Source organism: Lethenteron reissneri, chromosome 16 (genome assembly GCF_015708825.2).
Source record: "Lethenteron reissneri isolate LAM-NWPU_2019-01 chromosome 16, ASM1570882v1, whole genome shotgun sequence".
In the NCBI taxonomy this organism is placed as follows: domain Eukaryota; kingdom Metazoa; phylum Chordata; class Hyperoartia; order Petromyzontiformes; family Petromyzontidae; genus Lethenteron; species Lethenteron reissneri.
In genome coordinates, this window is record NC_083794.1 from 14825126 (window position 1) to 14851948 (window position 26823).

General features: G+C 56.9%; 1 protein-coding gene across 3 annotated transcripts; it reads right to left on the reverse strand.

Moving 5' to 3' along the window:
- Positions 1–679: 679 nt before the first annotated feature.
- Positions 680–26606, reverse strand: TBC1D1 (TBC1 domain family member 1). Of its 3 annotated transcripts, none has more exons than XM_061552518.1 (18): positions 26411–26606; positions 22903–23298; positions 21602–21691; positions 21109–21216; positions 16863–16980; positions 16183–16274; positions 15850–16005; positions 12921–13001; positions 12229–12560; positions 8513–8634; positions 8020–8211; positions 7460–7621; positions 6569–6742; positions 5808–6052; positions 5256–5415; positions 4824–4996; positions 4265–4543; positions 680–3878 (listed from the first exon to the last, which is right to left on the reverse strand). In XM_061552518.1, exons 1-18 carry the CDS (start codon positions 26456–26458, stop codon positions 3711–3713), a joined length of 3096 nt encoding a protein of 1031 aa, XP_061408502.1. In that variant the 5' UTR covers positions 26459–26606; the 3' UTR covers positions 680–3710. The 3 variants fall into 3 exon arrangements, with proteins under 3 accessions (XP_061408502.1, XP_061408501.1, XP_061408503.1); XM_061552517.1 differs by having other exon boundaries at positions 16824–16980; XM_061552519.1 differs by lacking the exons at positions 21109–21216; positions 21602–21691; positions 22903–23298; positions 26411–26606 and adding an exon at positions 19661–19739 and having other exon boundaries at positions 16824–16980.
- Positions 26607–26823: the final 217 nt, after the last annotated feature.

Genomic DNA, 26823 nt, shown 5'->3' on the forward strand with positions numbered 1-26823 from the left:
GGGTCCACTCCAAATACACACGCGCGGTCACGCGCCCCGGCAAACACGACCGGGGTCGGGGAAGCGAACTCAGCCCCTGGACCACTCCGCCCCCTGGCGGCCACGACGCCTCCCTCTCGCGGCAGCGCCCTTCACGAGCATCGCCTCCTCCTCCTCCTCGCGAGGCGGATGCGTCTCTAACCACTTGCGTATGTTCTCTAATGCATTACATCCTGGACTCTTACTCCCCTTCCCCTGCTCGAGTCGCGGGCACAAACAACATATTGGCAGTACGCACGATTAACTTAGCCACTTACTCCAGTGAGAACCGCATCATAATATCCGATCATAAATGTATATATGTCCATACTCTTTGGTTCTTTCGGTAAAGGCACGTCATCAGGTGGAGCAGATACAGCAGAACTGCTGTATTTGTTCCACCTGATGACGGTCGCTTGTGTTGCGATCGAAACGTCGTGATTTATTTTATACCCACGTGACTTTACCGAAACAACCAAAGAGTATGGATTCCTGCAGTCACGAAAACTTCAAATCAAGACTGTGTATATGTCGGTGGATCAACGCGTGCCGGCGCGAGAGGAGCTACAGAATCCATGCGTCTGCGCGGTGTTTAGTCCTCGCTGTACATCATCGCTCTCCCACAGATTTAAATAAAATTCCTGAAATTTTAAGAAGCACGTTTGGAAGCACGTTTTATTGGAAGCACAGTATAATTATTGTTGTTGATATTCACAGCAGGACCGTCCATAGGGGGGGGGGGGGGGTGCGGGGCACGGGGTAAACCCCACCGCGTGGGCCCTCCGACGCCTTCAAACTAAACCGGAAATATTACGTCGGACGCCGTGACATCGAAACACCCCAACCCGCCCCCCACCCCGAAACGCGGGGCCCGGGGCGGTCGCTCCGATTCGCCGTACCCGATGGACGGCTCTGAGTCATGGGATCGTTGTGTGCGCGTTCAGAGAAGAGGTGTTCGGGGACCGGGGGGGGGGGGAGAAGCTACCCCCCCCCCCCGCCCCATCATCGCTTTGGTTTTCATTAAAAATATATATTTTTTAAGTAAAAAGTATCACTTTTTTTTCCTCTCCACGTGAAAATCATTATCGCGAGGCTTCTATTTAAAAAACGGTTCAGGGTGAAATTAAATTACTTGATGGATGGCGACGGTTTAGCCTCAATCCCATCGCGTTACAGACAGAAAGCGCGTGTTGTGAGTTCAGCAGCATTGACGCTGTAGGCGCACTGCTGATGAGACGATGCGTGGTTGAAACCGGTACAACATTTGCTTGCATCGAACCAATGCTGCCGTGACCATGCACTGCTCGTGTGGCCGATGCCATAAAATAAACTTACATCGTTTTTTTTTAACGCGTAGACACAAGCACGGAGGCACGGCGCTGTATTTGTATTGCCCTCGAAAAGTAGATGGAGAGAGGGCATGGGGTGCTTTTTGTTAAAATGAGCTCGAGTCAAAACGACTGGCAGGCGTGACGATAGCGCATCGATTCATCGACGAGTAATTGTGCGTTCACATGACCCATTGCAGCCACTCGCCGCCAAAATAAAAAAAAAATAAAAAAAAAAATTCGATTCTCGCATCGAGGTACGATTATTCATCGCGATAATTCATCGAATCGCCAAAGGCGGAGGGCAAATCGTGACCTCTCAAAAACACTGCACATCCATTTCACCCCCCCCCCCCCCACTCATCCCCGTGATGGGCTCCGTGTCGACCGAACGAAACCCTTGCGCAACCAATCTCCACAACACTCGTGGCGCTCGAACCAACACCTCCCCTGGTCGTCCTCCTCCCCGTCACGATCGCCCCAAACACAGTGCGCCAAGATGGACAATCACACGCGTGGGAGTTTCACAACGTGTTTGCAACTTACACCTGAACTCCAGGAGGGTGATACACGTCTGCCGTGTTGTTTGTCGAGGTTCTATTCAGCACCGTGCTGCATGTGCATCGTGCAGGGTCGCCCACGTGTACACGCAGCTGCATCTGGAGTATAACAGCAGCAAGTGGCGTTTCTACTTCAAGAGCAGACCTGAATCGACTGAGACGCACTTTGATCAAACCCATTCAGCTCCAACAGTGTTCTACCGCATAACATTGGTCTGGATAAGATTGGTCTGGAAAGCAATTGTTAAAAGTGTACATGTTGCTTCACCAATGGGACCGAAACACGTATTTACACGTGGAGAGAGCGGGAAGATAACCCTGCTTCTGTCATTCGATTTTACCTATAATGCTCCCCACTCACGCATGGTGAATTGACTGAACGTATACAAAACATTGTCGCTGTTCAACAATTGGGACAAAAGTGTTGCGGTAAACTGGCTTTATTTGCTACGGATTTTTCTTTCGCGTTAAAAAAAGGCGAGTTTGGCAAGCTCACGTGGTTTCAACGTTAATATATAATATATAAAATAACACGCGAGTTTAACATTTACACGGGGAACCCGTGTAAATGTTGTGATGCCCAGTTGGGCCGCTAGGGGACAGCAGCAGCACCATCATCATCACCGTCACAATGACGCCAACTCGTAACACTGCACCGCTACTTTGGCCGCACGGAATCCGCTCCTCGCTCTCCCCCCCACCTTGATGTTTTTGGGCCCCTCTGGGCCTTCTCAAGTCCGAAGGCCCGAGCAGAACTCTGTAGAAGCGAGGGTAGCAACACTCCAGAGCCGCACACATTTATCAAGTAATTCACTCTTAATTGGCCGCAAATTTTGATTGGAATCGATAAAGTTACGCCAACCTCGGATGGTACCGTTGAACGAAATATCTGGCCTGGGGTCATGGACTATTTGGGACTTTACAAGGGCAAGGGGGGGGGGGGGGCTGGTTTTTGGCTTTCGTCCACTCACAGCCACTTTCGTATCAACGGGGCCACCGGCGCTGCCCCTGAAGTTGATTCTCGGGCACGGGGGGGGGGGGGGGGGGGGGCACCGATTCCACGTGGTGAGGGGGAAGGGCGGCACTCGCCCACACCGTCAGTGGAGGTAACGTCATGGGTGTGATGGGACTTGGGGCACGCAGTCACGAGGTGGCACAGAGGCAGATCAGAAACTTCCCAAGGGAGCGGGGAGGGGGGCACGGGAGGGGGCACATCCCGATATGTCAAGCTTTTTAAACAAGCCCTTACATTAAAAATACAAGTCGATATCTTTTCCGTGGTAAATATCAATGAACTTAAAATTGGATCCGCCACAGAGGTGTTGACTGTGAAAACAGCTGCCGGGGTCTGCCAGAGGGAAGGGAGCGATGACGATGTTTGTTGGTGGCATCACCACCGGCGCCGTCCAGAGTGCCGGTGGTGACCTCTCAACTCCGAGCTGCTCCCCAGCTCGGCGGGGCACAACAGATGGACAACGCTGCTGTACAGTAGGTGGGGCATGGCCCCCCAATACAAGCCCCCCCCCCGACCACCAGAATAAAATCGCCGCTCATGCGCCCCCCTCCAAACGTGTGATCTCCGTGGGAGCTGAAGTCTTTTATCGCAGGGCGTCTGGGGTGAGCGTAGTGGAGTGGGGGGGGGGGGGGGCTCAGCTCCCCCCAGCTCTCTACCCCACGTGACTCGCAATCATCGTCCTCCCCGCATCCCGCAGAGGCGGTGTCATGCTGGCGGTGCCAGAGACGTTCTCATAGTCGGTGAGGGGGGGGGGCATGCTCAGAGCAGCGAGCGGGGGGGGGGGCCCTTTCATAGTGGGGGGTCGGCCGCCGCGCCTCGCAGTCGCAGGGCCTCCACGGTGGCGAGGAGGGCGGAGCGCTCGATGTCGGCGGCGCGCGCGCTCTGCCGCAGCTTGCACTCGGCGCTCGCCAGGCTCTCGACGCTCGCCTCCAGGCTCCGCACGCGGTCCACGAACGCCTGGGGGGCAGGGGGGGGGTAAGAGGGAGGCTCGTTCAGGATGGACCAGGACGGCTACGTCGCTGGCATCGTTGAAATTGTCCCGGGCCCGCTCTGCGTGGCGGCGGACCCATTTTGCCAGCATCAAGAGGATGACAAAGAACAGGCCTTCACCCTTCCCGGCAAGAATACAGGAGGCGTTGACATGTTGAAACACCTAATAGACACCCATTACCACAAGGCGTCAAAAGTCTGCAAACAAACGCACTTTGGTGACAATGTGCGCATTGTTGTTGAAACGGATTGGCCTACACTAGAAACGGCCTCCTCCAGACCAGAGGAACACCGGCAAAAGGCGACCGGTACAAGGACAACGCAAGCACAGATGCGCGACCGCCACCCCTCACCTGCAGCTCCGCGCGGAGTCCGGCGTTCTCCTGGCGGAGCGCCGCGTTCTCCCTCTCCAGTGCCGCGGAGCGCGTCGCTCCGCTCGTCCCGCTCCTCGCCTCGTCCTCGTCGTCGTGATCGTCGTGATCGTCGTCGTGGTTTTGATCGCCGGCGCTCCCCCCGCGGGGGGTCCTGGAGGGCTGGGGGGGCGGCGTGGAGCCCGCGTGCATCTCGTCGCGCAGCACGCGGTACTCCACCTCGAACGCCTGCAGCTGCTGCGTCAGGTCCAGACTCAGCACCTGCGGAGGCGAGATCGCATCGTAGTCATCTTAATCATCGCCATCGTCGTCACCACGAACATAACCTCCAGCACCAGCACCATGACTAAGAATTGTCACACCACACACATCATCATCATCAATCAACCGCCACAACATCTTTTTTTATTGAATCCCGGTTGCATCAGACTGCACCAGGTTGCACCCGATTTCTCCGAGTTCCAACAGATTGTACCCGGTTGCACGCCATTGCATGCGGTTGTGCACGGTTGCGCGTGGTTGCCCCTCCCCCCCGTGGTACCTGGTTGATGGTCTTCTCCATCTGCACGAGGCCGAGGTTGGGCAGCGTGCTCTTGAGGAACTCCACGATGCTCTCGAAGCTGTCGCACGTCTGCATGAGCAGCGCGTCGTGCGAGCCCAGCAGCGCCAGCGCCACCTTGAACACCACCTCGGGGCCCTGCAGGAACACCAGGTCTGGGGGCCGGGGGTGGGGGGAGATCATGTGGAGCCGTTCGCTGGGACTTCTGATGACAACCAAAGCAGCAGCATCCTGTGGGGAAGAGGCAAGACTGAGCGAGACGCGGCGAGCCAGGGTGAGGGTGGGGCGAGCGAGGGTGAGGATGGGGCGGGCGAGGGTGAGGATGGGTAAGACAGGGGTGAGTGAGTGAGAGTGAGTGCGAGTAAGTGAGTGAGGGCGAGTGAGCGAGTGAGTGAGCGAGCGCGAGGCACCGACCGAACACGCGGGCGACGAATCCGAGGGGGAACTGCGACGCGAAGAGCGTGAGGAACCAGGGCGGTGCGTAGAGGCTGGGCCCAATCTCCGCCTCCTCCATGTGGGCGTGCAGCTCCCGGTGGTGGTCGTGCAGCAGCCGCGACAGCTGGTACATCTGGATCTACGCGGGGAGAGCGTGGGGAGAGCACAGGGAGAGCACAGGGAGGGCATGGGGAGAGTGCGAGGAAAGAGTGGAGAGAGAGGAGAGAGCAGAGCAGGGAGAGGGGTTTGGTGTTGGCGGTGGTGTCGGTGGTGCAGTGATGGTATGATTTCATTGGAATTTGGAGAGAAGTCATTGATATTGTTATCATTAGCCGTCTCTTTCGCTGGGATTTGTATCCATACTTGCGAGCGCAGTAGTAATTTTACGTGCAGTCCTTTGGGATACTTCAATACCAAAAGGCGCATTATAAGACGGAGGTTATTTGTTAGTATTATTATTATTATCGTGGTAGCGGTTGCACGGTGCCGGTGGCGCCGTGGCGGCGGTGGCGCTGTTGGCGTGGCGCCCACCTGCAGCGTGGTCATGTCGGGCTGGTACTGGCGGCGCAGGCCCATGTGGCCCATGAGGAACTTGAGGAGGGCGAAGGCGTCGCGCTCGTCGAGGTGCAGCAGCAGCACGCCGGCCACGAAGCTCAGGCCCTGGCAGTAGCCCACCTCGGGGTCCAGCAGCGAGTAGGCCTTGAGCAGGTTGTAGAGCGCCAGCTGGCCCGAGCCCAGCTGCGCCGAGAAGTACGGGTGGGCGGGGAACGTGCGGCCTGCGGGGAGGGGCGGGCACGGGGAGGTGAGGAGGGGTGAGGAGGGGTGAGGAGGGGTGAGGAGGGGTGAGGAGGGGTGAGGATACGTGGGAAACGTGGGAAACGTGTGGCCTTCAGGAACATGGGAAGAGGGAGGAGTGTGACGATGAGAAGTGAGAAGAAGAAAGAGGAGTCAGGGTGACATTGGGGCTGTGTGTCCTGCCGGGATACGGCAGGGGTGGTGGAGGTAATGAAGGGGGGGGGGGGGAGGAGCAGGGGGCGGTGATGAGGAGGTGGGGCCAAGGTGGAGTGAGGAATAGTGGGCGTGAGGAACACGAGGAGCGAGCGGGGATATGGAGAGCGAGGAGGAGCGAGCGAGGAGAAGCGAGAGGCCGCGTCGCTCGCTCCACCACGGAGCTACCGGGCTCCATGGTGGAGCGAGATCTCCGCCACGCTCGAGGCTGATGCGGTGGTGGCGCCGTTCGGCAAGCCCGGCGTGAACGCCGGCGCTCGCTCGTCAGCCCCCCGTGGTCTCACCCAGGTCTATGAGGATGGCGTGCTGCTGTGCCGTCAGCTGTTTGAGCAGCGTGTGGTAGGGGACGTCCGCCAGTTGCTGCTGCCCCCCCTCGTGCTGACTCCGCTGCGGGTGCCGGAGCCGGTGCTGCTCAGCGAGGAACTGCCAGATCTCACCACGCCGGGCGCGCGGCACGCCTGCACACGCACGCACACAAAGACCACCACCCCCTCCGTGTAGCCCACACAGAGTGTTGGGGAAGGTGCCGTTGGCGAGTATCGCCAGTGAAAGCCGTCACGGCACACGAGGGGGTGGGTGGCCAGCACCACGCACGTGCACGTGGGTTCTATGCAATTGTGTATAGCTCTCGATGAGAGCTTATGGGTCTCTATAATGCGAGTCTATGCGTCTGTGATTTTATCGGTTTCGATGTAAAGTTTATGACTATGTGGTTAGTTTAACACGTCGGCATTTGTGAACAATATCATCCATGATAGAGGTACTAGTGACGAATTGGCACGTTCTCTTTACGCGACAACTCTTACTAGTTGGCTGTGTCGGGTGGTGGCGGGTTTAACGACATATTTATATATTTACGCGATCTAACCCAAAAAACCTCTATTATGGATGATGTTGTGATGCTAATCCATGGTTATCTGTGTTTCTGTGCGCGAGTCTCTTGGCCTGTGTGCGCGTCAATGGGTCCCACCGTATCAGTTAACGGATCTCTAACGGCCTCTTTGGGTCTCTATGCAAATCTGCCGGTGCCTCCGTATTATTATGACCGCACGTGTCACGCCAGCCCACCGCGTTTCTGGCAGGCTCAACGTGGGGGGTGGGGGAGGGGCGAGGGGGGGGGTTTCGAGCAGACTCAACGTGAGGGGGGGCGAGGGGGGGGGTGAGGGGAGGCTCACCGCGGCACACGGCGGCGCTGAGCTGCTCGTGGCTGCGGAGCGCGTGGGCGCGGTCGGGAGCGGCGAGCCAGTGCTCCCAGAGCGCCGTCACCTCCCTGAGGCAGGGCGTCACCTCCTCGTAGTCCAGCTTCACGCGCTTCGTGTTCAGGTCGTCGTGGTGGGCTGCACCGGCGGTCGCGCCATCACGGGGGGGGGGGGGGGGGGGGGGGGGCGAGACGGAGGTAAGGCGAGGGAGGGAGTTAGTTCGGGCGAGCTGGCGTGGCGAGTCGTCGTGAGTCGTGGCGAGTCGTGGCGAGTCGTGGCGAGTCGTGGCGAGTCGCCGTGAGTCCTCGTGAGTTGTCGTGAGTCGTGGCGAGTCGTCGTGAGTCGTCGTGAGTCGTCGTGAGTCGTGGCGAGTCGTGGCGAGTCTTCGTGAGTCCTCGTGAGTCGTGGCGAGTCGTGGCGAGTCGTCGTGAGTCGTCGTGAGTTGTGGCGAGTCGTGGCGAGTCGTCGTGAGTCATCGTGAGTTGTGGCAAGTCGTGGCGAGTCGCTGTGGCTGGGCTCTCTGCCCGCGCTCGTACCCTGGAGTCTCCGGTTCTCGCGGTCCATCCTGAGCAGCAGGATCTGCTCCTGGATCGCCTTGCGCCACCGCGTCCTCACCGCGTGGCGGTGCCAGCGGCGCTGCGCCGCTCCCCCCTCTTCCTCCCCCCCCTCCCCCTCCTCCGCCGTGGGGGACAGCACCGGCACGTCCGGCGGGCAGCTGTCCAGAGAATCTGCTTACCCAGTGAGCGGGGGGGGGGGGGGGGCGATGGGGGGGGCACCGTTATAGGGTCACCGGGTCGTGGCAGAATGCTTGCACCATGGCACGACGTTCACCACACCGTGCCACTGGTCTCTGTGTGCTGCGTACGTTGTGACGGCTGGGACACGTGTGTAGGGCGGAGGAGGAGGAGGATTGGTTAAGCAACTTTGAGGTTTGGAATAGAGGAGGAGGTTGCGATGGGTGGGAATGAAAGGGTGGGCGAGGGTGCGGCGGTGTGAGCGGTGGATCGCTGGTCGGGGTAACCTCTTGACCTGGGCGCGTGAAGGAGCTCGTGTCGAGCTCGGAGGCGCGCAGGAAGATTTGCTGCCTCCACGAGAGGCGGCGCACCAGCGGGGGGCGCGCCCCCCCACTCCGCGGCTCCGCAACAACCTCACTGCACGACCGCACAAAGACAAAGACCCCCGTATAGCCTTCAACATTATTGGGGCATTCGCTGTTGGCGAGCGCCTATCAAGGACGGCACGGCATCCACGAAGGGGTGGGTGGCCAATACCATGCCCGGCCGCCTTTGTCTTCCCCCATTGGTAATGTTTACACACCGCATTGGGTACTCGTATAAGGCCAAGACGACCTAGAGAAGACCTAGGACCGGCTCAAATATCCACCAATAGTATTAGTCACGAGCGGGAATCGAACCTGGATCGTCGGGTTTGCAACGCAGTGGGCTAATCACTGCGCTACCGCTCCCCACACACAGATGCCGACACACGACACGCACGATGTGATGCAAAAGCAAACACGATGGCTCGAAAGCAGCGGAGCAAACAGTGCGGGGAGCGGCGTGTGTGCCCCGTGACGGAAGACGCGCTGATCCGGGAAATGCAATCGTTATTTAGCAAAATCAAATACAATTCGTATTCAAACTACTGAAATATTTGTATTTTACCACTTCAGGCTCACAGAGCTCTATACTGGCCACAAATGACAGAACCAAGTGTCTTGTCACGTGGAAATTTATAGCCGGCAAATACTCTAAAAGCATGTTTCTAAATGTGGAGGGAAAAAAACACGCAAACTCCAAGTATGCAGCAGCAGGCGTCTAGGTGGGGATCGAACCCACGACCTCCTGTACGCCAGACGAGGGAGTCTCGCCAGCCCCGGTATTAGCCGTGGCATAGCACCACGGACAGAGTCAAGGATGTAATAATGCATGGGGAAAAGGAACGGGAGAGGGAAGCGAAAAAGAGAAGAGACAGAATGGGGGATGAGAGGGAAGGGGATGGGGAAGGAATGGAGAAACGGGAGCATGGGGGCAGGAGAGGGAGAGGCTGCACCGGGGCCTCGGCGCCGCTGCACGGAACGGGGTGCGTTTTCACAGGGGGCGGGGGCGGAAGGAGAGGGGAGGGATTCTGTGGGGATCCACGTGAATCTTGAGCTGACTTGCGTAGAGAGATGAAAACTATTTTGGGGGGAAAGCCGCTCCCGCTGCGAGCTGCCTCACCCCAAACTCACCACTCGCAACGGTAACAAAGACGAGCCACAGATCCCCCGAGTAGCCTCTTACTAGCCGTTGGGGCAATAGTTGTGAGCGAGAAGCAGCGATGAAGGCCGCAGGCGCACAACGTGAGCTCAGACTGGCCACGCACGCAGTGCCGCGTAGGCTCGCGCAGTGCCGCGTGGGCTCGCGCAGTGCCGCGTGGGCTCGCGCAGTGCCGCGTGGGCTCGCGCAGTGCCGCGTGGGCTCGCGCAGTGCCGCGTGGACTCGCGCAGTGCCGCGTGGACTCACGCGCAGAAACTTGGGACTACAATGGCACTCCACGGCGACGGTGGACATTCCATAGGTGGCCCATCGCTCACAGCCCCCGCCGCTGACTGATAACGGCTCCCCCGCCTCTCCATCCGCCCAGCTCTGGCGCCGTTTCCCGGCGTGGCAGGGTTACAATGGTCGTGTCGCGGTCAGCGCACGCTCGACTACAAACCCCGTGACCAGAGTTAGATTCCCGCTCACGATCAACACCAGCGAGGATTATTATCTGAACCGGTCCTGGGGCTCCCTCCCTGAGGGGGAGGTGCTCACCACTACACTGCTGCTCAAAAAGATCCCCCGTATAGCCTTAACAGACTGTTGGGGCAAGTGTTGTTTGCGAGCACCTATAAAGGCCGGCACTGCACACGAGGGGGGTGGGTGGCCAACACCACGCCCGGCCGCCTTTATCTCCATAGTGGCGGTTTTTACACATCACACCCAGTACTTATTTCAGGCCGAGTCTGCCTAGGAGAGGGCCCAGGACCGGTTCAGATAATCGTCACTGGTGATGGCCGTGAGCGGCAATCGAACCCGGGTCGCCAGGTTCGTAGCGAGCGTAGCGCTAACCGCTACACTACCGCACACAGACACACAGACGCACACAGACACGCACACAGACACACACACAGACACACACCAACACTTCCAGCCTCTCACCGAGTAGAACAGGGCTAGAACACAGAAACTCCACAAGGAGGAGCCCGGGACGGGAGTTGAACCTGAGAGGCGCGAGTGTCGCCACTTCGCTGCCACGGCAGCTTGATCGCTCATTGACGTGACGGCTCATTAACTTAATGGCCCAGCCTAAGGATGCCGTAGCAGACTGGAGTAAGCTTACGGCCAATGACTCATTAACCAAATAACCCACTGACCTGATAACTTATTAACTTAACGACTTATTAACGTAGAAACGCGACGGCGCATTAACTTACAGAGCTCCTTGTGCTGGAATGCTTCAGGAGGCGGGCAGGTCCATGCCTGCAGATCGTGGTGACAGGAGCAGCAGCAGCTGTCTCTGCCTCCATAGAGTTTAGACAGCCCCTCCCCCTTCACCCCCCCCCCCATACTATTCTCCCCTCCCCTCCGACCCCCCCTCCTTCCATTGAGAAGGCATTCGTCTAAAAATAGACGTGACGTCACCAGGTGTGCAGAGAGCGGAGCGGCCAATCCCCAGCAGAGAGGAGGGAGATGGAGGGAGTTGTGGTGGGGTGGAGGATGGGGAATGGGGGAGGGGGGAATGTGTGGACGGAGGATGTGCCACGTCACCCGGAGGAGCAAGCAGATTGTGGGGACACGGGGAGAGGCAGAGACAGGGGGGTCACGGGGGACACGGCGGATACAGACGTAGGGAGGAGGGGAGCACGGGAACCATCGGGGGCATGGGCGTTGAGACGGGGGGAGTCGAGGACACGGGGACAGGGGGACAGGGGGACAGAGAGACACGGAGGTAACATTCCTTGCCAGGGGTGCAGGGGCACTGCCCCCCCTCCTCCTCCCCCCCGTAGCGATTCTTAATTAAACTGTGCCGATAATCTCATTCCCTCGGATGAGGGTTAGCGTGGGAGTGAGGTGAATGTACGGGTGAGTGGAGGGTGAGTGCTTGGAGGTGAGTGTGTGGAGATGTTGGTGTGAGGGTGAGCGTGGGGGTGGAGAGAAAGGAAGAGTGGCGACCGTTTCACAAAGTCCACCCACAATAATAATTTACAGCCCTTTGTCAATCCACTTCTGGATGAATGTCTCCCAACGCCTTCGAGTCACGGGATGTTGTGCTTAACCATACTTCACCATGCTGGTAAATGCGGATTGGCGAGATGGGAGGGGGTACCCAACCAAGCCCAGTTTGCAGATAGCTCTCGCCAATAATGTTGAGCCATGACCGGCTCCACTCGCACATTTCCCAAGTGCACTCGAGAATACAGACACCCACACTTCACCCAGTGCCGAAGCTGCACGCAAACTCACGCTTGCAATGTGCACCCCAAAAACAACAAAAAGGCCACAACCACGCCCACGTAAAAATTCACAAAGTGCACCCAAAAACTGCCATTCCAAACACACGCGTTGGGTGCACTCAGTCACAAGCACATTTCCAAACTGCACCCAAAAAAACTCATGCGCAGCCTTCACCTATTCAACACAAACAGGATCCCGTCCGTGGTCCTGTTTTTTGGGCACACCTTGTAAAAGTGACCACACACACAGACCCCTGAGGACCCCCACCTGCTTCGTCTGCGCGCCGCCATGGCTTCTGGGGTCACCGTGGGATGCCGCGGCACACGTGGGGGTCTCCTCCAGGAGGCCCCCTCTCCAGACCCCTGTGGGACCCCGGGACGGGGGTCCCGGCCTCGGGATAGCCCCTCCCCGACCGCAGTCGCCTCCGGACCCCCCCGCCGGTATTTGGGGGTCACCAGTTCCGGGGTGTCGGAGTCGCTGCTGTCCTGGTCGTTGGAGGAGGTGGAGAGGGCGTGGGGGGCACGCAGCCCTCCGCCGGCTTGGGTCCCCGTGGGGGGGGGCCGCAGTGGAGGGGGGGAGGGTGGGGGAGATGTCGACTCCTGCGGAGAACACGGGACGATTCGTCGCCTCGTGAATGATGCCCATTATTCACCCACGCGAGATTCTGCCAATATGCAGCATTGACGACCTTTATTCAACCCCGAGTAGCCCGGCACCTGTGGCCTCTGTGGCCCGCTGAGCCCCGGTGCAGTGCCACCGCCTGCGCATTGCGCTCGGCAGCCGAGTGGCCGTAGGTGCACAGAGAGTCACTTGACTAAGTTTCAGCTCGAGCCCCCCGCACACCACGCGACTTGTGTGTGGCCACCCCCACGCCGAACCTCTCCCCTCTCCCTGCCGCCGCCCCCTCTGAAGACCGTGAACCCCCCACAGGGCTGTGACCCCCCCCTCGCCCCACTCACCCTGGAGGAGTCGGAGGTGAAGGTGTTACTCCGGGACCTGAGGCTGTCGCTCCCAGAGCCACTCCTGGGCTTGGCGCCTCCCTGCACCGAGGGACAAAACGACAGCAACAACAACAGCGTTCAACCGTAGCGTCGTCGTCACCACCGCCGCAGCCGTCGTTGTAGCGTGCCAAGATCTACCCACTGCTGGATGAAGGCCCCCCCACCCCCAAGTTGTCGCCATTCTCTCAGCAATCCTGCCAAGTGAACGATTCATCCGGCTCAAAGCGCAAGCCGATTCCACCGCTCCATCTCCCGTGGAGGACGTCCTCGAGGCTGCGGTGCCAACCTTTGTCTGTGATTCACGAGTGATTCTCTCTCGCCAGCCATCCCGCCCTGCCAAACCCCCCTCCTCTTCCTTTGCCGAGCAAGCAACCTGCAGTTTGTTCTCTAATCCACGCGTTCCTCTTTCTCCCGTCTTCATTAAAGACGTCAACATGCTAGCCGAGGCTAACAATGGTGCACCGATTGATGAATGGTATCGTGAGGATTAACGTAACATTGTAACGTGGTGTGGAGTGGTCGTGTGCTGGATAGCGCACTGCCCTATGAACTTGACCGACCTGTCGCCCTCACTAGACCAATCAATCGGTACTGACCGGCGTGGTGAAGTATGGTCAAACAACCCCCCAAGTGACACACATTGCACACGTAGAGGGAGGCCTTCATCCAGCAGTGGATTGGCAGCGGACAGTACTGATTAATAGTCATTTATATTAAGAAATGACGATTAAATAAACGCTATAAGAATATGGCAAACATTAAAAATACATAATAAACATGTTTTCAAGTAAAAAAAAGATGTCGTTAAAGTAGTAGGATGCAGTTTCATCCAGCAGCGTGTTGACCACGGCTGAAGCAGAGGAGGAAGATGATGATGTGTTATTTGTGTTGATGCAAGGTAAATTATTGTGCCCTTTAAAGGATCGGAAAATGTGAAAATTGAAATGGAGCAAGAGAAGAACCACACAGCGCGGTTTCAAACATTCGTTATTATAATGGCGCGGGGTCAAAGGTCAACCGAGATAAGCAGGGCCACATAATCGGAACGCTCGCCACAGCCTCGTGCCCACATCCCCCCCCCCCCCCCCCTTCAAACACTCCACACCGCCACCAAACACTCCACACTCTGTACGCACTCATCGATCCGTACAGAAACACTCGCGTGCTCCACACACAAAAACAATCTCCAATAACCACGCACACTGCGTACAAAAATTACTTACTAGCAACACTCTCTGATCTGTACTCTGTCTGCACAGCACACAAACGCTCTCCACTATGTACGCACTCTTGAATCTTCACGGAAACACTCCCCAACGCAGCTCTCCGGCGTGTTTAAGGGTCGTACCGCGTGTCGTTCGGCACGATGTCAGACGTTTCGCTCCATGGCCCAGGAGCCCCTTCGGCTCCCCGCCACCCCCCGTGAGAATGGACGCCGCTGCTTCTCCATGCAGCCGCAGCAGCGTCGAGACCCCGACGCTGCCTCTCTCCCTCCCTGACCCCCGTGCTCCGATTCCTCCTATCCTTTCTCCATCCCTTTCCCTCTCATCCCCCATTCTTTCTCTCTTCCCTCTCCCATTCCTCTTTCCCATGCATTACATCCTTGACTCTACCCCCCCCCCCCCGCTCCTTCCAACCAAAGTTTACGAATCAAAGTGGTGAAGGGTGACCGGGTCAGAGCGCTCTCTCTGCACGTGACAGTGGCAATCAGATTTCGATTTCAAGCTTTCGTGACTGCAGGGATTCATCTTCTTGGTTCTTTCGGTAAAGTCACGTAGAAGGGAAATAATAAAATAATAACGACGTTTCGTCGTGAGAATTATTTGAGAATGTTTTATTTTTATTATTTTATTATTTCCCTTCTACGTGACTTTACCGAAAGAACCAAGAAGAGTGGCAATCAGCGCAGCACTGTTCCCACAGAAGCAATGCATCGCGGTGGGGGGGGGGGGGGCGTCGACCGTGCAGATGGAGTGGTGGAACCGGCTCGTTCTGCAAGCGGCCGCGTGGATCGTTAACGCGTTGCAGGATCGTGAGGAGCGTGCGACGCGCTTGGGCAGACCTCGATCCGGTAGTGGATAAAGCATGCTGATGATGACGATGGCCGATACCCACTTGTACACTTACACGTACACCCCCCCCCCCATGGAGACACACCCATTCACACACACAAAGACAAACAGACTGCAGGGCAAGTGTTGTCAGCGAACACCCATAAGGGTGGCATGGCACACGAGGTGGTGCATGGCCAGCACCACACCTGGCCGCCTTTGTCTCTCCGGTGATGGTGTGTTACACTCCACATCAGGAGGAGTGCTGATGAATCAACAGAGCTGGGAGGCCACGAACCGGTTCACATATGTGTCACCGATGTGGCGCGCAGGGCCACGGGTGGGAATCGGACTCGGACCGCCGGGTTTGTCGCACGCTATCCATTGCACTACCGCTCCCCATATGAACACACACACGAACACACATGCATACACAAAGACCCCCGTATAGCCTGCAAAAGACTGTTGGGGTAGGTCCTGTTAATGAGCACCTATGAAGGCCGACACGGTACATGATGGGGTGGGTGGCCAGCACCACGCCCGACTGCCTTTGTTTCCCTAGTGGCGATGTTTACACACCGCACCAGGTACTCATTTGAGGCTGAGTCGATCTAGGGGAGGCTCAGGACCAGTTCAGATAATCGTCACTGGCGTTGGCCACGAGCGGGAATCGCGCCCAGGTCGCCGGGTTCGTAGCGCAGAGCGCTAACCGCTACACCACCGCTCCCCACACACAAACACATACAGCCCTAAACTCCATGCAGCATCACTCTCCAGTCCATACAGAAACACTCCCTCTCCTCCCTGCACTGGCTCTCCCCTGCCCACTCGCTCACCAGCGCTGAGAAGATGTTCTCCAGAGAGGTGGCGAGACCCTTGGAGGCCTTGCTCTTCAGGAATTCCAGTTTGCCTAAACCGCCTGAGCTCTGATGATGCTGCTGCTCTTGCTGCTGCTGCTGCTGGGCCGAGATTATGTGGCTCCGCGTGGGCTCCTGCACACAGCAGGAAGCAGGAAGGAGCGGTGGTTTTTACCAAACGCGCGACGAGAACGACGCTCGCTGTGCCGCACAGAGCATGTGACGTAGCGCTGGGGACAGCAAGGGCCCACGGGGCCACACGCGGCCCACGACTTCACAACCTGGCGTGGCGCGCGTACCCGCTCTCCACACCTGTGCACGTAGACGCGCGGACGTCACCGTGCGTGCGTCGCCCTCCCCGCCTCGCCCCCCACCAGCGTCGTCCCTCCTCGCGTGGACACCGGCTGGGGGGGGGGGGGGGGGTGACGGAAACGCGGATAGGGACAGATCAACAGATGAACAGACTGGAGCGAAACGTCGGACATTACACCAAACGACGCGCAGTGGAACAGCTACGCTCCACCACCGCTCCAGCCTGGGGGCCGTCCATCAATGACGTCACGCGATTTTGGACAATTTTTTACCCCCCCTACCCTCGTCACACGGCGTCACAAAAAGTCAGACCCCCCCTTAAATATGACGTCACGAAGCTCTGCCCCCCCCTCCCCAAATGTTTTTTAACATGCTTCTAACCGCTTTAAACTATTGTCATTGTAGTGCATATTTAATGTGCCGCTGCACTCTGATGTTGTAGGAATAAACATTTATTAAAAAGTCTATTTAATTAAGTAGAACGTGTTGTCTACATTTATTTAAAGTTGCGCATTTTGATGTGACGTCACATTTCTCAACCCCCCCCCCCCTCGTCACACATCGTTACAAATATCTGACCCCCCCCCCCAGGTGCGTGACGTCATTTATGGACGGCCCCCTGGCCCCAGCCTGGCATGCACCTCCAGGCATGTAGGGGTGGCTCCCGGCCTGTGCCGCACCGTGCGCTGGCCGGGTGGATGTGGTTGCCCGCGTCTCCGGCCCAGGCCTGCGACGGGCGACCTTGGTGGCGGCCGCAGATTGGAAGGCCTGCCGCAGCGTCATCATGATCTCATCCACCTGCGGGGCGACACCACAAAGACGTGACAAAGGTTCCCCCCCGTATAGCCTTGTGGCAGGCTGTTGGGGCAAGTACTGTTAGTGAGCACCGGTGAAGCCCGGACCAACTGCACGACGGGGTGGTGTGGCAATAACCGTGACCTTCCAGCCGCCTTTGTCTCCCCAGGACTGATGTTTTACACACTGCATCCGATATTCATTCAAGGCTGAGTCGACCTAGGAGAGACCAGGACCGGTTCAGATATTCGTCACCCGATATTGGCCGTGGGTGGGAATCGAACTCGGGTGGCCGGGTTTGTAGCGCAGCGCGCTAACCGCTACGCTACCGCCCCCCCCTACTACACGAAGGAAACTCCACTCCACATCCTCCAGAAAGCCTTCAACATTCTTGGGCAAGTTCTGTGAGCGAGCACTTCATCATCGTGGTCTTCATCATCACCACATCATTAGTATGGAGCTGTGCACCTCGGAGGACCTCTGCAGGGCTCAGATGGGACCAACTCATCGTCACCATGTGCCGAGTACCGGATAGACACGTGACTCTGGTGGCAGCACACAAGCAAGAGGAGATGATCCAGGCACAGGTCTCTCTACCCAAGCGCGATCCCTCTGCTGTCACGTGGACCTACTACGTTACCCCCCCCCACCCCGCGTACCCGAGCCAATGAGTACGCAGTGTCGCTTCCAACCCGAAAACCCACGAGCACGCGCGTAACACAGCCCCCCCCCCCCCCCCCCCCCCCACTGGGCTGGAGTAAACACACGAGGACTCTCAAAGGCCCTCCTCGCTTGGGTAAAGGTCAGCGCATGAATGAGTGACTTGAAACGCCGCGCGTGACATCTGTTCGGGGGCGCAGGCGTCCGTGCGTGCGCTGCTGCTGCCGATCCTCCGACGCGGAGTGAGAGGAAGAGGAACCTCGCAACGCTCGCCCGGCTCGCTCGCCAGTCAGTGCCGGTGGGCGAAGACTGCGAGCGGAGCAGTACCGCGCAAGACAACCAACTCGTCATGTTGCTGTTGTAGCACTGCCCTCTGCTGCCCACTACCTAGCCCCCAAGACGCCCACAGCACCTGCTGAACAAAACACTTGGTGGTGCTGCTGCTGCGTTGGTAGTGGTGCACCAAGGCCCCACAGCGACGTTTCGAGCAATGGCTCTTCTTCATAGCACATTAATAAGGGTAATTGCCCAAAACGTCGTCTATTATGTGTTTCTTCCTTTTAAGGCCACACACGCGGCGGTGTTGTCGTTGTTGACGAGTGTGTTGAGTGCTTTGAGAATGGCTGCTCGGGCACTGTTCGTGGCCCATCCATCACTACCCAGACTCGAACCTCCTGAGCTCAACGAGATTTGGTCACAAGCGGAGAGACTTTGTAACCGACAGAGAAACTCAATTTGGAGCTTTCGTGACTGCAGGCATTACTCTTTGGTTCTTTCGGTAAAGTCACGTATAAAGAGGAAATAATAAATTAAATACTAGCATACGACGTTTCGATTGCAAATTTAGCATTCTTGAACGTTCAAATTTAGCATTTTCAGGAAGAACGTAATCAACCAGATAGGGTGTTGACTGTTACGTTAGCCGACTCTGTGTTGTATTACATTACATTTCTAAGTGTACTAGGTTTGTTTTCTATTTCATTTATACCTGACGATGATTGCTTGTTTGCAATCGAAACGTCGTATGCTAGCATTTAATTTATTTTTTTCTCGTTCTACGTGACTTTACCGAAAGAACCAAAGAGTAACCTACAAAGAACCAGGGGCCACACGGGGGTTCCACTTAACCGAATCACACACAAACCAGTTTCCGTGGAAAAACGTGTTAAATTCCGGACAACCTTCAATAGCCCGCAGCGTCGCGTATTACATGTTGTTTCCCTTCTAAGGCCACACACACAATTGTGCTGTTGTTGTGAAGTGTGCTCGTACACCACTGCCAATGCAGCAGCTCGGCAAGCATCGGCAAGCGAGCAATCTGCTGAACATTGAATTTTAATGGACGAGTGGAGCCAGGTCAGGCTGGACGTTGAACTCCGCTCCGGGGTTTCGTAATTGCCAAGGGCGGACGCCACGAGGCGGGAGCACAATGGGCAAGCAGAGGCGACGTTGCCGCTGATCACGCGGCGAGAACTTGCAGGGATGTCACCGGACCAGTTCTGCCGCTAAACGACCGCATGGATTTCTCGGCTAGGAAAACCTGGGATGGAGATTACAGTCCTCCTGACCTGGAGCCAGTCCCAGCCATTCTCTTTCCACGACTCAAGGCAATCGTCAGCAACAACACTGTGTGACGACTTTAAGAGGATATATAATAGGCGACGTTTCAGGCAATGGCCCTACTTCGTAGCACTTATATCGTATCCGAGGTTTCATATTGGGCCGGTGTTATTGACCGATGCGTTGTGTTTGTCAATTATGCGTTTGTATCATTACCCAGGTAGCATCAGCAGCAAATGTTTAGTTTTCATTAAATTTAATATACACCTATTTATTATTAAGCACCGGAGGATGCCGAACAACCTCTCCGCCAGTACGAGCGAGAACTAGGACATCGTGCCGACCAAACACGTGGGGGGTGGGGGGGGGGGGTACAACTCGAAAACACGACGTAGAGCAGCTGCAAGTCGAGCAACACAGGAGAGGCGGCGGCGGTGCCAAGCCGCGCGCAGTTGCCACTTACATTCATCCTGGTGTCGAACCCGGGCTGGGGGCAGGATGCGGTTGGAGCGTAGGCGGAGTGCAAGTTCGGGGTGGGTTCGGGGTGGGGGGGGTCACTAGGGGGGAGGGGGGGTGGACGCGAGGAGGCGAAACGCGCCGCTGCCGAGTCGCCACTCGCGCCCAAGTCGCGATCAGCGCCCCGAGACGTCGCAGCGCGGGCGGGAGGCGAGGGCCAAGCAGGCGCACAGACTGGCGGACGCGCACGGAACCGGTTTGCTCTGTTTGGTTGGGGCTGCGCAACCCCCCCCACTACCCCCCACTACTACTCCACCCCCGCCCCCACTACTACTCCAGCCCAAACCTCTCCCCCATGCCACCCGCTGGGTGGATGACTCACTCGCGCTCGCCGCCTCTCTTTAGTGAATCTTACGGCCGAGGAGGGATGGGACGGCCCCCTGCCCATTCATCAGGGGGAATGAGCGCACGCAAGCAGGTATGCATCACAAACAAATTCCCGCATCACAAACAAATGCCCACGCCCCTCCCCACCAAGCCCCCCCCACCAAGCCCCCCCCCACCAAGCCCCCCCCCCCGTAGAGACAAATCGCATCCGCACCGCTCCATCAAAGGATAAGAATAACACGTGGCGAGTCAAGGGTAACAGACTGCTTGGCCAACTACTGTTAGTGAGGACATCTTCAGCGTGGTAAGGGCACACGTGGGGGTGGGTGACCAGTACCACCTTTGTCTCCCTGCTGTTTGCACACCGCAGCAGGTATTCATATATGTAAAGCTGAGCCGACCTAGGGGAGACCCACGTACAAAGACATTCATACATACAAAGACCACCCCCCGGAGGCCCCAAGAGACTGTTGGGGCAAGTGCTGTTAGCGAGCAGCACTCGAGGCCGGCACGACTCTCGTGGGGGTTCTGGGAAGTCACGTGGTGTGGGGGGTTAGGACTTTGTAACTTTTCCAGTCGCTGACCAGCCACCACACCTGGGCACCTCCATCTCTCCCGGGGCTGATGTTTTACACAACGCGCTCGTTACTGATTTAATGCGGAGTCGACCTAGGGGAGACCCTCATAACAAAGACACGAACAAAGATCCCCCTTCTAGCCTTCACAAACTGTTGGGGCAAGGGCGGTTAGCGACCACCTATGAAGGCCGGCAGGCTACTACGCCCGGCCGCCTTTGTCTCTCCAGTGACGATGCTTACACACCGCACCAGGTATTTATTTGAGGCCGAGTTGACCTTGGGGATGCCCAGGACCGATTGAGATAATCTTCACTGGTGTTTACAGAGGGAATCGAACCCGAATTGCCGGGTTCGTAGCGCAGTGTGCTAACCGCTGCTCCACACACACACACCAATACCAATAATTGGTTACAAGCACACACACGTACAGCTGGGGGGGGGGGGTTGATAGGGGGGCTTTGAATGTTTGGAAGCGGGGGGGCTGGCTGACCAGTGACGTGTCCGTACACTGGAACACGTAGCAGATGTGCGTGCTGGCGGGCCCCGAGTCGGCCGCCTCCCTGCAGATGAAGCCGAAGTGGTCGGTCCTGGAGAGGCCCTGAGGGGGGGAGGGGGGCGGGGGGGTAATAAAAAGGGGGGGGGCCAAGTGAGCGGCATTCCCCCGGCTGAGCCTGCCAAGTTGATTGGTGGTGTAAACCGCGGTTCATAATGGCCAGCGTGATCACGTGACCTGTATAGTGGTGGCTTGGGTAAGGGGATGTTCATGTAGGGGTGTGTGTGGTGTGTGTGGTGTGTGTGTGTGGTGTGTGTGTGTGGTGTACGTGTGTGTGGTGTACGTGTGTGTGGTGTACGTGTGTGTGGTGCACGTGTGTGTGGTGTACGTGTGTGTGGTGTGGATGTGTGTGGTGTACGTGTGTGTGGTGTGTGTGCGGTGTGCGTGTGTGGTGTGTGTGTGTGGTGTGTGCACGTGTGTGGCTCCTGACCCGCGAGCAGTAGGAGATGTCTTGGAAAGACCTCTCCAGCACCACGCCCTTGCAGTCGGGACTCACCAGAGTGACGTACGCCTCACCCACCTGGGGACGAGGTGCACGTGGCCACTCGATCACTCGCTCACAACATCGCTCACACACTCTTCCCTTCCAAACACACACACAATGTTACCCACCCAATCACTCACATTATCACCCATTTACAACATTACCCACTCACCACACCATTCACTCACCCAAATCGCTCACTAACCCCATCAACACTCGTACTGGCACTCACTCAAACTACCCACTCATAACATCACTCTCATCCGCTCATAGCATCACGCACGCATCCCATCACCCGCTCGCCCTATCGCCCACTCGTATAATCACCCACTCACCCCATCACCCACTCACCCCATCACCCACTCACTCACACTGTGTATGCGAGTGGTCAGATTCACTCCCTCGAGACATCGAGATGCTGGCTCGTGGCCCGTGGCTCAATCACCGCAATTTCCCACGAGGATGCCTCCCTGAAATCTCACGGTCACGTGTCCCCCCCACCCACCCACCCACCCACCCACCCCAACCTCACCTCCTCCTCACCCCCCCCCCCCTCACCTGAAACCCTTACACATCCCCATCAGCCGCACGGCCTTCCCTATGGACATGCACAATGTCAGCAGCACTGATTCCAGACAGGCAAGCTCAAGCAAAACGAGGCAAGAATACTTCCTCTCTTTACTCTCTGGGCTCCTCCTTGCCGGGTAAGATCGGCGGTTCACCAGCATGGGTCCAAGTAAGCCTCACTCGGCTGCTGACGAGAGACTGAATGTCGATAAAGTCACGTAGGTAAAAAATAAAAATAAAAAATAAAATAAATAATAATAGAAATAACATAATAAATCACGACGTTTCGGAGGCAACACAAGTCTCCATCATCAGGTGGGACCGTCACAGCAAAATTTACTGATGACGGAAACTTGTGTTGCCTCCGAAACGTCGTGATTTATTATTTTATTTCTATTATAATTTTTTATATTTTTATTATTATTTTTTTACCTACGTGACTTTACCGAAAAAACCTAAGAATATGAATCATTGCAGTCATGAAAGCTTCAAATCTAGAACTGAATGTCGAAACCGGCGCAGAGTTTTGCTTGATGGGATGAGTAGAAACACGTTGTTCCCAACGGTTCCAACCACGTGACTGGCAGAGCGACCAAAACACACAATTCAGCCCGAGTGGGAACGCGCCAATATATAAAAAATATAAAACAACACACGCAGCTAAAGGTAAAGGCGCGCACCTGGAATAGCATCGTGCGGTCCCTCTGCATGTCCAGCTTGCTCCTCCTGGACCCCGCACTCTGCCCGCCACGGGGCCCGCCCGGGCTCCCCGCGGGGTCGGGGGGGTCGGCTTCGAAGGGGTCTCGACCGGGCTCGCAGGGCTCCTCCGGGGAGCTGTCCCCTTCAGCGCCGTAGCGCCAGTGCAGCGCCGTGATGCTGTCGTCGACAAGCGAGGGGGGGCCCAATTTGCCCCCCACTGCGAGGCGCCCCACATAGAGGACCTCGAAACGCTTCACGCCACCGCCCGCCTCTCCCTGCTGTTCGGGGTCACCCCCCGGGCTCGGAGCGGAGGGGGCGGCGAGCGGGGGTCTGCCCGGGGTCTCCGACGTGCCGATGGGACTCGGGGCTCGGGAGAGCTGTGCGCGCGGGGACACGAGGAGCGGTGGCGCAGTGGTTAGGGCACTGTGCTGCAAACACGGCGAACAGAGAACGATTCGCACGCACGGCAGTAACAACAACTGTAACGGTGACAGCAAATATCTGAACCCGTCCTAGGCCTTCCCTAAGTCGACATCAATCATCACCGGAGAGACAAAGGCGGCCGGGCGCGGTGTTGCCACGCCACCCACTCGTGTGCCGCCGTGCCGTCCTTGATATCGGTGCTCGCTCGCTAACGGCACTTGGCCCGTGAGTTTGTTAAAGGCTATACGGGGGATCTTTGTTTTTTGGAAGGAAGGTTCCTGAATCCGTATATTTATAAGACGTTTCGGGAAATGGGCCTTCATAGCACATGTGGAACAATAGCCTTCATACCACTCGAAGATATGGTTTAGTGTGCTCGTTAGCAGGGCCGTTGCCCGAAACGTCGCGTATTTATTGCTTTTCATTTTAAGGACATTGTGCGATTGACGAAGGATGGTGCAGATCGGTAAACACGGAAACGGGGCCGTGAAGGTTAAAGAGGGAATACACTCTTATCTCGCTTTGTCCACGGCCGCGTGCCACCGTGTTTATATGTCACTATGCTAGACGTGGGAAGTCGCAGAGGAATGCAGACACCAGCAGAGTGACCCATCGCTGAGCGATGATGAAATCTCAGCCGCTGTCACCGGCTCCACCCCCCACGAACCCCAACACTCACCACGGCTCCCGGTACGATCCCGGTCCAACTTCAACATCTCACTCAGCCCTCCAGATCCTCCCTCCATGCCTCGCTCTAAGCTCTCATCTCAGCACTCCCCTCCACGCGCTCTCCTGCCTCTCCCCTCTCTTCTTCACTCGACTCTCCTCACTCGACTCTCCTAACTCTCCTCTCGAAAAGGTGTGCTGCTTCTTAGCCCGCCCCCGCCATAGGAATGTGGAATTTCCACTACCGGCTCCAGGCTGTAGCAAAGCGAGCAACGCCCCCACGCTCGCTTGAGCAGGAAACCACCGACTCTTAATCCTTAATCAAGGTGTATTCATTAACTCTCACCAGCTACTTCCCCCATCCCCCATTCGCTCAGGCTTGGGGAAGTCTTGATCCAACGGCCGATAGATCATGTCCGATGATGATTGAAGATTCGACTAACGCCTCTAGCGGATGCATACGTGCACATATAATATGCATTGCTATGCGTGTGAGCGTGTGAGGCACAGCCTTACAGATGAAATACACAGCTGAGGTTGAGATACATAGGTGATATACAGGTGAGAGACGTGGATAAAATACGGATGAGTTTTAGACACAGGTGAGATACACAGGTGAGATTCAGATACACATGTTAGACACAGATTAGAAGCGCAGGTGAGACCGAGAGATTCGGACAGACAGGTGAGATACACAGGTGAGACAAAAGTGAGAATCAGACACAGGAATGATACAGCTGAGAGAAAGGTAATAAAAGCGAGGTTCAGACATAGGTTCAGATACACAGGTTAGGTATAGAGACAGGTGGGGTTTAGAGACAGGTGGGGTTTAGACACAGGTGAGACACGGGTGAGGGACACGACGTGTGACACAGGTGATAGTCAGGTGAGGGACACGACGTGAGACACAGGTGATAGTCAGGTGAGGGACACGACGTGAGACACAGGTTCACGCTCACAGGCTCAGACACAGGTGAGAGCCGGACTCGCAGGTAAAGTGAGCGGCACTGTACACGGGCGCGCACCACGTGACGAGGCTGCCATCGTCACGCGGCTCCGGAGATGATGAGATGGAGATGAGATGGACTGCACACACAGATGCTTACGCGCGTGTACATTTGAATCACATTCACGGGAATGTCCCGAGGCGGATACGTTAAAGCGCCCTGTGTGCACGCCCGCGTGTCTGTGTGTGCGTGTGTGTGTGTGCGTGTGTGTGTGCGCGTGTCTGTGTGTGTGTCTGTGTGTGTGCGTGCGTGTCTCTGTGCGTGTCTGTGTGTGTGTGCGTTCGTGTCTGTGTGTGTGTGTGCGTGTCTGTGTGTATGCGAGTGTCTGTGTGTGTGTGCGTGTCTGTGTTTGTGTGTGTTCGTGTCTGTGTGTATGTGAGTGTGTGTGTGCGTGTCTGTGTGTATGCGAGTGTCTGTGTGTGTGTGCGTGTCTGTGTGTGTGCGTTCGTGTCTGTGTGTATGCGAGTGTCTGTGTGTGTGTGCGTGTCTGTGTGTGTGTGTGCGTGTCTGTGTGTATGTGAGTGTCTGTGTGTGTGTGCGTGTCTGTGTGTATGTGAGTGTCTGTGTGTGTGTGCGTGTCTGTGTGTGTGTGCGTGTCTGTGTGTATGTGAGTGTCTGTGTGTGTGTGCGTGTCTGTGTGTGTGTGCGTGTCTGTGTGTATGTGAGTGTCTGTGTGTGTGTGCGTGTCTGTGTGTGTGTGTGCGTGTCTGTGTGTATGTGAGTGTCTGTGTGTGTGTTCGTGTCTGTGTGTATGTGAGTGTCTGTGTGTGTGTGTTCGTGTCTGTGTGTATGTGAGTGTCTGTGTGTGTGTGTGTGTGCGTGTCTGTGTGTATGTGAGTGTCTGTGTGTGCGTGTCTGCGTGAGTGCGCAAGTCGGAGTGTGGATACGTACGCGTGAGTGTGCGTGCCTGCGTGTGATGTCTGCGTACAAGTTTGCGTGAGTCGGCCTGTGTATGGATGTGTGTAAGTTGGTGTGTGTGTATGTCTGTGTGTGTGTGTGTATGCGGATGTGTGTAGGCATTAACGAGGCGCGGTAGAGTAACGGTGAGCGCCACGCTGCGCTACGAACCCGGCGAACCGAGTTCGACTCCCGCTCACGGTCCACACCAGTGACGATTATCTGAACCGGTCCTGGACCTCCTCTAAGTCGACTCACGCGACTACCTGGTGCGGTGTGTAAACATCCCCACGGAGGAAACAAAGCCACCCCTTGTGTGCTGTGCCGACCTTCATATGCGCTTGCTGACAGCAATTGCTCCAAAAAAGTTTGTTAAGGCTACACAGAGCATCGTTGTGTTATAGTCGGAGTGAGTCGCTATGAGTCTGTATAGTCGGAGTGAGTCGCTACGAGTGAGTGTATGGTCGGAGTGAGTCGCTACGAGCCACCCACTCACCTCTCGTCTCTGCGCCAGTGTGCGCAACTTGCTCGCGAGCTGGCTCATCGTGACACCGAGGGACGCTATCCCTCCTCTCCCTTCTCCTCTCTCCTATCCCCTCCCTCTACCTTCTCCTCTCCCTGGAGAGCGAGAGAGCACGGCGCTTTCGCGAAGTAATCCAGGCGATGGCGATGACTTTGAGCACAAAGGAGCAGGACCCGCCTCTCTCTCCCTCTCTGAACACTCCCTCTCGCTTCCTCCTCCTACTCCTCCTCCCTCCCCCTCTCCGCGCTCACCTGAGACCCTCGTGCGCCAAGGTGAGCGGGCTCACCGCGCCCACTGCGCTTGCCCGCCTGCTCCTCCCATCCAGCCACTCGCATCCTGCAGGGAACGACGGCACGGGGAGACGAGTGACGGATGATGATGGTGGA

Excerpts from the sequence above, each read along its gene's own strand:
- TBC1D1 (XM_061552517.1), bottom strand. The coding sequence starts at position 26,458 with ATGAGCCAGCTCGCGAGCAAGTTGCGCACACTGGCGCAGAGACGAGAG. Across the intron at positions 16,275-16,823 it reads CCACCCCTACATGCCTGGAG|CCGGTGTCCACGCGAGGAGG; the intron begins GTGCATGCCAGG and ends CCCCCCCCCCAG. Across the intron at positions 6,743-7,459 it reads CAGCGCCGCCGTGTGCCGCG|GCGTGCCGCGCGCCCGGCGT; the intron begins GTGAGCCTCCCC and ends GTGCGTGTGCAG.